The sequence below is a fragment of the Tupaia chinensis genome, unplaced genomic scaffold (genome assembly GCF_000334495.1).
Source record: "Tupaia chinensis unplaced genomic scaffold, TupChi_1.0 Scaffold000159_1, whole genome shotgun sequence".
Classification (NCBI taxonomy): Eukaryota; Metazoa; Chordata; class Mammalia; order Scandentia; family Tupaiidae; genus Tupaia; species Tupaia belangeri.
In genome coordinates, this window is record NW_006159630.1 from 3,624,228 (window position 1) to 3,635,870 (window position 11,643).

At 54.7% G+C, this 11,643-nt stretch overlaps 1 protein-coding gene across 3 annotated transcripts in view; it reads left to right on the forward strand.

Annotated features, from left to right (window-relative positions):
* The window catches only part of CYTH1 (cytohesin 1), a 60,148-nt gene extending 51,928 nt beyond the window's left edge, over positions 1-8,220 (forward strand). For all 3 annotated transcript variants that reach the window (XM_006145705.3, XM_027770754.1, XM_006145707.3), the window contains exons 11-13: positions 1,665-1,736; positions 2,612-2,766; positions 6,236-8,220. In XM_006145705.3, coding sequence (XP_006145767.1) covers positions 1,665-1,736; positions 2,612-2,766; positions 6,236-6,314 — 306 coding nt within the window. In that variant the 3' untranslated portion in view covers positions 6,315-8,220. The remainder of the gene's footprint in view (positions 1-1,664; positions 1,737-2,611; positions 2,767-6,235) is intronic.
* The last annotated feature ends 3,423 nt before the right edge of the window (positions 8,221-11,643 follow it).

Below are 11,643 nucleotides of genomic sequence, written 5' to 3' on the forward strand. Positions count from 1 at the left end.
GAGGTAACTATACCCATGCTCCCCATAACATCATGGTCGAGGCACTGGATTCCATGTGGCTGACTGTGCGATTCAAGTCTTGGACCCTGTGGCTTGAAAAATGGGCGAGGCATGTGTGGGTGCCCAAAATTCTGATATGAGGGCGAGGTCAAGAAGGGATTGCAGCATGACTATGCCCCATGGGGGACGCCTCACTTCTCCCAACCCTGTCTCTCCAGCAAGCGCACACAGCCTCTGGCAGAGTTTTAAAAATAGCAATAAGATGAAATTGGACCAGCTGGTGGCATGGTGGTTAGGGTGGCCGGATCCCACACGGTCGACTGCATGGTTCAAGTCTCTTACCTAGAGACTCAAAAGACACACGGGGTGCGTGTGTGCATGTGCTAAACTCCTGGAAGGAGAAATGGGGAGAAGGATTGTGGCATGACCTTCCCTTATAAAAGATTCTTTTCTCCTTTTTCTTTTTTTCTTTCTTTGTCTTTGCCTCTCTCTCACTCTGTCTGTCTGTCTGTCTGTCTCTCTCTCTTTCTCTCTCGTGAGTGCACATACCCTCTGGAAAAATTTACAATAAAATATAGTAAAACACCCCAAAAGTAAACTGTTTAAACATGGTGTGAGATACAGAGGTAAATTCCAAACAAATTGGCTTAAAGAAGTTGGAAATAGTTACCACTGGGGGTGGGAACATGGCTGAAAGACTGATTTTTTTTTTTCTTTTTTACTTTCACCAAACTTGTAGAACTGCTTAAAAGAAAAACAAAAAATGCGTGTGTAATTGATTAAATGTAAGAACCGGAGAAGTTGGACTTGCTGCTGGCCGGCCGGGCCTTAGGGGCGGGTGTGGGTGGACATGTGTTGGAGCAGTGGTCTTGCTGGCGAGATGGGTTACACTGGAGGCTCCAGCCGGCCGTGGGGACAGGAGGGTCTCACTCTGTTCTGGCCACGCGTGTAGTTTAGCTCTTTCGATCCAGTGTAGTTGTCAGGAAGGCTGAGTCTCTGAGACTCGCACCGTGGCAGTGGGGAGACAGGCGGGAGGTGATGGGTATATGATGGGGCAGCCGTCCCCAGGACCAAGGCTTAGAAAGTGAGTGGGAAGGGGCCAGTAGACAGTGTAATGGTTACCTTGCTGGACTTCTCCCACATTGGAGTCTCGGACCCGGTAGTTTAAAACTCACGCTGGGTGTGTGTACATGTGTGCCCAAGATCCTGAGAGGAGAGTGGAGGGGAGAGGGGATTGTGGCGTGGCCATCTCCCTGGGGGATGATTTCTCACTTTTTGTCTCTCTGTCTCTCTGGTGAGTGCACATACCCTGTGGCAAAAATCTCTTGAAAACAAAACAAAGTGAGCAGGACTGAGTTAGGCAAAGAAGTGAAGTGGCTTTCTAAGGGAATGCAGTGTGCATGTCCCCACTTGAAGGCCACCCCACTTGCAAGGTATCATTTGAGTCTCCAGGGCTTTCTGCTTGCAGGGGGTGTTGGTTACAGGGACTCGCATGTGTTACATGGTCAGGGTCCAGGGACTTCTTGGTCCCGTTCTTGCCTGGAGCTGCTGCGCGACATGGTATCGTGGGAGAAGGCAGGGAGCTCGGGGGAGGGGGGAGTCGTGTGTGGAGGTTGTGCCCTGGGACTGGGTGCTGACCCTTCCTCTCTCCGACTGCACTGTAGGATAAGGAGCCCCGTGGGATCATCCCGCTAGAGAATCTGAGTATCCGGGAGGTGGAAGACTCCAAAAAACCAGTGAGTGTTTTTGGTCGGGTATTTTGGGGAGAGGAAAGGGTGGATGCGGCAATTCTTTGAAAAAGTATAAAATATCAAAGTTAAACAAACAAACCCAAAAAAACCTAATGCCTTTAACTGAGCCTAGCTTTTAGAATGATCTTCAGTGTTTAAGCCAAAGGTGAGACTTGGAATGACCTCGTTTCATCCTGTCCATCTGCCTTGGTGTCACTTATCAAATGTGACTGAGGTTTGGGAGTGGGCACCTTCCCAGTGGCGACAGGAGGCACTCCTGACAGGGCTACTTACCTGATGATCTTGGGTACTTCGTAAGTGCTTTCCTGTGCTTTGCTGGATTGGCTTCAAAGCCCAGGTACGAGCCTGCCACCACACTCCGTTAGCAGTCAAGCCGACACACAGCTGCTGAGACCTGCTAGGAAGGCCTGTCTGTATACACTGCCAGGCTCCAGATTCCACTTCTAGGCCCCTCTTTTCCATATGAAAATAAATGTTGCCTGTATTTTTTAATTTTTTATTATCGTTTCTTGGAAATTTTTGCTAAAGTGCACATGAGCTCACCAGAGAGACAGAGAGATAGACTGTGAGAGATACGCCCCCACCCCAGGGGGATGGCCACACCACAGTTCTTTCTCATCCATCCTCCTCTCAGGATCTTGGGCATGCACACACCCGTGCCCAGCTTGACTTTCAAGCTACTGGGTCCAGGAGTCAAAGCACAGTTGACCACATGAAGTCCAGCAATGCAACTGCTAGACCATCTGCTGGTCCCAATAGTGCCTGTATTTTATGAAAGTCCAAGTAGTTTTCTGGGGAAGAAAATTGGCATCATTGTTGGTCAGCAGCTTCGTCACTCTCTCCCTCTTTTCAACCGGCAGAACTGCTTCGAGCTTTACATCCCTGACAGTAAAGACCAGGTGATTAAGGCCTGTAAGACGGAGGCTGACGGGCGCGTGGTGGAAGGGAACCACACTGTCTATCGGATCTCCGCCCCGACGCCTGAGGAGAAGGAGGAGTGGATTAAATGCATTAAGTAAGTGGCGTCTGGAACAGTGAGTCGCGCTTCGTGACGATGGCTCTCACCCCTCCCAGCTGCTCACCTCTCCGTGCTCCTGGGGTATGCCTCATGTTTCCTAGACTCCTTTCCCTGGGTCTTCGGATACGTGCCCAGGCACCACCTACCGAACTGGGCTTTGTGTCTTACAGAGATCTCACGTGGTGGTGACGGCTCAGTTGAGATAGCCTTCATGTTTCATCAGCATTTAATCCTGTGAGACGCCATTTCCCATTGACAGATGAGGAGACTGAGGCCCACAGAAGTTAGGAAGTGTTGGGAACCAGCTGTTAGCGTAATGGCTATGTCGCTGGACTCCCACGTAGTCGACCGCGGTTCGCGTCCCGGACCCGGTGGCTTAAAACTCACGCCGGGCGTGTATGCATGCGTGCCCAAGATCCCGAGAGGAGAATGGAGGAGAAGGGATTGCGGCATGACCATCCCCTCTGGGAGGTGATTTCTCGCTTTCTGTCTCTATGTCTCTCTCTGTCTGTCTGGCGAGCGCACACGCCCTATAGTGAAAACCTCTCCAAAAAAAAAAAAAAAAGAATCTAGGAAGTTTTCCAGAAGTCACAGAACAGTGGCCTGGGCCACAGAACAGCCTGTCATTCACTGCCGGGCTGGAAGGCCAAGGGCTGGGAGCAGGTGAAGCTGCCAAGGTCATGCAGTAGACAGGGCTGTGACCCAGCGCCCTGCCTGTCCTGCTGAGTCACACACGTCTACGGCGTGTTATAGGACAGGGGTGTCCTATCATGCAGGCACCTGGAAACGGCTTTCCTTCCTGAATGGTCTTCCTGGGGCCTGTGCGAAGCCTGGTCCGGACTGCTGCCCCACCCCGCAATGGGCCAGCACCGAATATCCTAGCCGCGTGCTGCTTGGTGACAGCCCCTCCTGTGAGCCCATCGGTGTGCTCCCCCGGGTACCCACCACCCATTTACCTGGGTGTTTGCCTCATTTCCGGAGGATATGCCGTAGGTGACCGCTGAGGCCCCGCAGTGCACCGGGTGATGGACTGAACCCCACGAGGCTGCAGGGCCCTTCAGGGACTGAAATGTTCTCTTCTCATTTTGTTTTATTTGGGTATTTCTATTTTACCCAGATAGTGTTTTGGCTAAGGTTGGACTTTGAGTAAATGACGGAAAGTGGAGGTGATGTGAGGGGAGGAGACAGTTTGTCCCCAGAAGGGGCCTTTGGGAATCTGTGCAGCGAAGGAGGCAGAGCCGGAGGGGAGAGGCTGGCCTGGAGTCAAGTCCCTGGGCCGAGCCCTGGCTGTCCCTGGGTGAGCTGCCTGGCAGGGCAGGTGACATACCTCTCTGTAGGGTGGACTCCTCAGTCGCAGGGTGATCTCCATCACGAAGCAAGGGCAGGGGTGGGCATACCAGTACGCTGCCTGGGCCGTGGTCATGCCGAGGCCTAGCACCCACAGCAGTGTGGTCTGGGGTGGAGGATTGAGGTGCCGTGGGGTCCTGATAGCCAAGGAGTGTAGGTCACCTTTTCTAACCTATGTTTTAAAAACTACTTAACTCTTTAGTCCTTCCTGAATGTATTGTTTGCATACGGTTTGAAGTAAGGGTTGTGACTGTCCCCTCACAAGTAGCTGATTGTCAGGACCACTCACTGATCTGAAGCCCCTGCTCACCTGTGCTGGGGCCCACACACACGACGTTCGCTTCTGTTGATGGGCGGCCCTAGGTGCTCTAGTGACTGCGGCGTGGTGACGTGTTCTGACTGTCACACCCAGACCCCCTCTTCCTCTTTCAGAAACGTCCTCACTGCTTTGTACATTTCCTCCATCCTATTCTTTTTAGTTCTGTGGTCAGAAAAAACTGAGCAGTCTTTAGTTGCATTTCGGGTCTCTCAGCCCTTTGTCTAAGTGAACACCGAACCCTCCTGGCCGGGCCTCTCTGTCCCTCCCGCCGTCCCCACTGGCTTGGCCATAGGGGGTCTTCTACGCACTCTGCAGGCCGGACCTCCGATGCCCACCACCCATGAGCGGGAGCCGGGGGAGGAGGGGGGAAACAGGCATTGCGAGGTTAAGTTGGCCCCATGGAAAGGGTGTGGCCTGAGGGCCTGAGCCATGCGGCTAGCAGCTGCACTCACAGCACTGCCCAGCGCTGGGCTGCCGCTGCTTCTCCAGGGGAGGTTCGAGGGCCTGAAGAGGAGCATGACCAGGTGGGAGCGCCTTGGCCAGCGTTGCCGGTGGGCTCTGTGGACAGTCGAGACAGGGCAGGACTTCCTCTCAGGAAACAGCCTCCCTAGATGTCGGCCCAGGTGCCTCGTGCTGCTGGGACAAGCTGACACAGCCTCAGTGTCAGCAGATGCCAGTCCCCTGCATGACATGGCATGGCGGCTCCACAGCGACAGTGGCCCTGTCTGCCAGGCATCAGACGTGCTCTGAGTGCTTGCCCTCCTCTCAGCTCCTGAGAACCCAGGGGGTGGGCAGTGTCTCCAGTTGCCACGTGAGGGAGTGGCAGTTGACAGTGCCACGTGGCAAAGGCCCAGCACTCACCCGCATGTCCCAGCACGCCAGGACATCCTAGCAGCTCTGCAGGGGCACACACTCTGCCAACGGGCCTGGCCCCCAGGGAGCCAAGTGGACCTACCCCGGACCCTCAGAAGGAAGCAGACACTTGGTCTGGATTCCCTCTGAAAGCCAGGAGCAGTCGGACTCATTTCCGGCAGGACCCTCAGGGTGTCACCTAGTAGCGGCTGGTTCCCAGCACTCAGAGGAGCTGTGGAAACCCTCCAGGGAGAGGCTCCGCCCTTCGGGGCTGTGCAGAGCAGTGCCTGTGGTCGGGGAGGTGAGGGTCTGGACACTGACCATCACAGAATGCTGCTTTCTCTGGGAAGGCAGGTTACGCTTCAAGGCCTGGGGACCATCGCTAGCCTGGACGTTGAGGATGGCCAGTACAGGCAGGGCCCCTGCGCCGACACTGCCACTTCCTGAGCCATCACCGCTGCTGCTCAGGGGCAAGGGCCAGCTTCCTCTGCTGTGGGCTGGAGATGGCTGGGCCGGCCCCAGCCAGCTGGGCAGCACTGGCTGCTGATTTCAGAGCTCCTGCCTTTGAGCTGGTGCACACGAGAGCCCGCGAGGCCCACGCTGCAGCCGGTGACAGCACCCAGACACACCGCGGGCACCTGACTGGATGGCTCACTGGAGAGCCCGACGTCACCGTGGAGCTGAGTCAGAGCAGAGCTGTCGGGCCGACTGCCGATTCTGTCCCTGATGTGAACTGTAGTTAGGAGTAAGTGGGCAGAAAGAAAAGCCGTGATGATCTCGTCACACGCCCTGTGTCTCTTTTGAAGTGTGTCACCTTAAGCCACTGTGTGGACTCGGCGTTGACACTGCAGTGGCCTTTACAGTGACAGCTGGGTGGGTCAGGAGTCCTGGCCAGGTCTGTGTCTGCTGGTGCTGTCCCTCACCCTCTGTCTCTCTCCTGTGCTCCAGGGCGGCCATCAGCAGGGACCCTTTCTACGAGATGCTCGCAGCACGGAAAAAGAAGGTCTCCTCTACGAAAAGACACTGAGCGCAGCCCCGGACGTGGGCCACGAGCCTGCGGGGCTCTGGCTCCCCGTGTCCCCCATGGGGCACCACCGAGCGGAGCGTCCTCTCTGCCAGGCCGGCCCTCAGTTCCTAGAGACCAGCTTCAGCTTTTGCTATTTTTTTTTTACGTGGGAGAAGGGTGAGCAGTTGCCGCTGAGAGAGGGGACCTGGCTCCCACCAGACGTGGGTCCAGGAGCTTCCTCTCAGAAGAGCAGGGCTCCTGTCAGCCTCGGCACAGCCTCCTGCCATCTCGGCCGGCCGGTCTGATGGCCGAGCTCGGGCTGACTGTTCCCCCTCAGTTGTCCCCATGAGGAAGCCTCAACCCCCTACACTGTAAACACACGCATTCGTATGTTATTTGTTAAGGCAGAGGGGGAAAGGACGAGAAGCCACGTACCATACAGATCTATTTTTTTGTTTTTGTTTTTTAAGAAAACAGAACATGGCGCTGTTTGGGTGTATTTTGCCCTGTCTGGTTGGGGAGCTCCTCCCTGGAGAGGGGCCGGCCCCCTGGGCTGCTGCTCAGAGCCATCAGCCTGGGCTCGCGGCGAGGCTGGCAGCCTCTCCTGCACGCTGGGAGCAGGTGGGAGCTTGCTCTCCCACACGTGTCTGGGCGCGAGAGGGCTCCGTCGGGGGTGGAGGGCTGCCGTGGCCGGCCGCCTGGGCTGCGGCCTGCGGCAGGCGGCCCTGGTGGCACTTTTCCATCCCAGGTGCCTGCGGAGCACCGAGGCGAGGACAGAGCCTGGACACTTACGTTGTCATCCTCCTTCAGCATCCAGGTCCTCGTCGGGCTCGGAATAGAAAGTCAGCATTTTCCTTGAGCGAAATACCTAATAACCAAAACTGTGAGGAAGGGCACCCTGGGGAGACACCGGGGTGACCCGTTTCATGTTTGGTTCTTCTCCCTCTTTCCCCAAAACTCAGTCCTCGTTTTAGAGGAAGGAGTAGGCCTCACCTTACCCTTCAGGGCTTCAGCCTTTTCTGCCTCAAACCCGGCCTGGGCTACCCTGGACGTGTCCTTGGCCCCGCCGGAGGGAGCGGCTGCATCTACACAGCAGGGTGCATGCAGAGAGGGCGAGGATTCGGCCTCGCGGGTCTCGCCGCCCCCCTTCAGGCCGTGTATGAGCCAGCCCTGCCCTCCCAGTGTGGCATGAGGGGAGCCGTGAAACGCGGTGTTCTGCCGTTCTCTCAGGGACTCTCAAGGGCAGCTCCTGCCACTCGGCCAGGGCCAGCACGCCAGCCTGGGCAGACACGCCCCGCCACGTGGCCCAGGGCCCGGGTGGTGCAGAGCACTGCCTCCAGGCGGCGGCGGCGGAGCCGTGGGTCTCCACGGGGTCACGGGGCCTCGGCTCCTCCAGTACCTTAGGTTAGCATCTCTGGAAATAGCTTTTGTGAAAGAAGTGGGAGGAGTGTGGAGGGACACCCTGGCGCCCCTTTCTGTAGATCTTGCCTGGAGAGGCTTCAGAGCGTTTATGCCAGAGCTTGTGAAGGTGGCAGGAGAGGGCACAGGCTGGAAGCCGGGCTTTCCGGCGGGAGAACCAGGCGGTGCTCCCCGAAGCCTGGGTGGTTTCGGGCGGTGCTGGAGCCCCGCCACCAGCCCAGGCTCTGCGCCGGTTGTCAGCGATGCCTCGGACGAGGCGCCTGGTCAGTGTGAGTCTATTTATCAGAAGTGTAAATAATCCATGTATAGTTTTTCTCTTAGATTATTTTGTATTTGTTTTAAAAAAAAGTTTGTCAAAATACAAAAATATAAAGAAATGACTGAAAGTTGTTGACAGGGTTTTTAAAAAATTATAATTATTATTCCAGTTGTTTTTGTTTCTTTGTTTTTGCCTTGTAAACTAGCGCCAAGGAGCTGCAGCAAATAAACTCCAAGTCTGCCCAAACCACCTCTGCTGTCCTTGGTGTGTCATGTCGGGGGGAGCCTTTAGGGAACAGGCGGGGGGGGTGCTCGTCAGATGGGCCTGTGCGGGAGCATGCACCGGTCGCCGCAGTAACCTGTTACGACTCACCCCAGTTTGAGGGTCTGTGGTAATTGAAAGTGGAAGCGGCAGTAGGCTTTTATCTTGTGTTACGGAGATCATAGCACGAAAAGATCGATAACTTAAGAAACAGATGCAGAACACCCAGCTTTAAATCAGGACGTGCCTCGGTCTGTGTGATGCGTTTTAGCTTCTTTTCTGTTCCCAGATCTGCTGCACGGTGCTTGGTGCCCAGGCTGCCGTGGGCCTCTGCCCCCTGCCCTTGAGCGCAGTGCTCCTGGCTGCCCCATCTCTGGCTCAGGCACCTGCTCAGGGGGCACGGCCATCCAGCTGACAGCATCTGTATGGTACTGCTCTGCAGACGTGCAGTGCATGAGCTGCGGGGCCAAGGCAGCGCCTCCCGATTTCAGAGGGTGTCTCAGACAGCCTCGGGACAAGGCTGAGAATTGCCACAGGTGGAGCCTCTACAGAGTCCCTACTAGGGCAGCCGGTGTCCAGCAGAGCCGTAGAAATGGTCCTCACCCGAGACCCTAGAAAGAACAAGCCACCAGTGTGTAGCCCAGGCCTGGGAGAGTGGCAGGGGTGAGACGCCGGCCCAGGAGAACTGTTTGGGCCGAGCCTGGGAGACACATGGATGGGGGTCTGCCTCAGTGCTTGGGCCACCCTGCCCCAGCATGTCCAGGAGGCGCCAGGTGGAGTCAGATGTTATTTTAGAGTCTTGATTTAATGTTGTTTTGGACTGGGGATCAGTCTCCCCTACTCCCTCTCCGTTTTTTTATTTTCCCTTTTGGAATGGGAACATCCATTGTCCCCACCACTGTATTTTGGAAACTTGCAACTTAGATAATTACTCAGGCTCACAGCTGGAGGGGAATTTGTCTTGGGATGAATCATGCGTAAGTCTCACCCATATCTGAACTAGATGAAACTTAGGACTTTTAGTTGGTCCTGGAATAAGTTAAGATTTTGGGAGCTATTGGGATGGAATTAAGGTATTTTGTATGTGAGAAGGATATGAATTTGGTGAGGGAGCCAGGGGTAGAACGCAATGGTTTGAATGTTTGTCCCACTAAAACTCATGTTGAAATTTAATTGCTATTGTAACAGTAGTTAGAGGTAGAACTTTTTAAAATTTTTGCCCTAGGGTGCCTGTAGAGAAACAGAGAGGGAAAGTGAGAAATCATCCCCTAGGGATGATTTCCTTTTTTTTTCAGTCTCCTCTTGAGATTTTGGGCGTGCATGCACGCACACACGTGCACTTGGTGTGATTTTCGAGCCACTGGGTCTGGGACTTGAACCAAAGAGTCAGCCATGTGGGAGCTGCCCACCTTAACCACCATTCCACATGCTTGCCTCAAGAGGCATGACCTTGAAGAGGTGTTTAGGTCATGAAAGAAAAGCCCTCAGGAGTGGATTATTGCTATTACCACAGGAGCGGGTTTATTACCACAGGTATGTGTTCACCTCTTTTTTTTTTATTTTCAGTTTATCAGAGGGTACATGCACTCACCAAAGAGAGACAGAGAGAGGGGGAAGAAAGCACTGCCGGTGGGGCGTGGTCACCCTGCCCCCCTTCTTCATGTCCCCATCCTGTTGGGAGTTTTGGCATGCACGTGCACATGCCTGGTATGTTTTTGGAGCTTCCGTGGCGGCTCCTTTGTCTACTAAGCCATGGGCCAGCCCAGCTCGCCTCCCTGCTCTCTCTCTGCCCTTCTGCTTTTCCACCGTGTGATGTCTTCTGCCATGGTAAGGTGCACCAAGAACCTCACCAGATCCTGGCCCTTGGTGCTGGACTCCCAGCCTTCAGAACTCTGACTCAGATCATCTGCTCTTTGCACATCGCCATTTGTGGTACTCTGTCATAGCAGCACTAAATGGACTGAACAGATAGAACCAAGAGTGAAAAGGCAGGTCGCAGGATGAGAAGACATTGGCAGGTCCTATCTGACGAGGGTCTTGCTATCCAGCATCTATGAAAAATCCTTAGACTTAGCAATAAAAAGGCAAATAACCTGCTTAAAAAATAGGCCCCAATCCAGAGCAGTTTCTCGAGAGAAGACACACGCGTGGTCAGTAAGTGCGTGAAAAGATGCTGACAGCCAGTCATCAGGAAAGCACATAGTAAAGCCTCAAGGAGACACCAGGTGACCCCTCCCCGCCCCGGGATGGCCATAATAGTAAATGCCATTTGAGGATAGGGAGGGATTGGAATGCTGTAAGCGGGGGGGATGCAAAACGATGCAGTTAGTGGAAAATAGTTGGGCATGTCTTTAGAAAGTTACCCTGTGATCTACCGATTCCACCCGTAGCCACATCCCCGAGAGAATGGAAAACATGTTCACACACAAAAAACCTCAACAGCCTGATTCATAACGGCCAGAACGTGGAAACCACCCAGATGCGCAGACTGGTGAGTGGATGAGTAAGGTGCCGTGTGGCCACACGATGGGATATTGTGAGCCATCGAAGGGAGGGCGATTGAAGGCATGCTCCAGAATGGAGGGACCGGAAACACTGAGTGGGAGAGCCAGACACACAAGCCCACTGATTCTAGGCACGTGAAGGTTCAGGAAAGGCCGTCTGTGGAGACAGCCAGATCAGCGGTTGCTGGGGCCTGGGCCTAGGGCAGAGAACGAGGGGGGGCTAGTGGGTACAGGACTTCTTGGGGCGATCTCTTTATCACCCCAGAAAGAATTAGGTAGTGAATCCGACATGCAATATACCATAAAACCCTGAATTGCATACTGTGCAATGATGAGTTCTAGGGATCAGCAGGCAGCGTGACGGTTGTGCCAGACTCCCACGTGGCCGACCATGGTTTGAGCCCAGGACTTGGCAGCTTGAAAATCACGCTGGGCGTGTGTGCGTGCATGCCCAATATCCTGAGAATGGAAGAGGGGGTTGTGGTGTGGCCATTGCCCCAGGAAATGCTTTCTCACGTTCTCTCTCGGTCCAGCGAGCACACGTGCCCTATGACAAAGACTTAAATAAAAAAATTAAAATTAAAAAAAAAAAAAACAGAATGAGCTTGGTTCTGAGTGAAATATCTCCTTTCAGATGACAGCAATGAGCAAGTGAGTGCTCACCTCCTGCAGCCTCGCCAGTTCCGACAGGCTCCGGCCACACTGCCAGCAGCACCCGGGGAGTGGTCAGAGACGCAGACCACCAGGCCTGTCCCACCGTCTGAACTGGTCTCTCCCGCTGAGGCCGGAAGTGGTTCAACAGGCCCTTGGGACCTGGCTCTCACCTCTGCCTCTCAGCCAGCCCCTCGGCGTAGGCCGCGCGGTGCTCAGGGGGCTGGGCACGTGCCTGCAGAACGCGGTTGGAGTG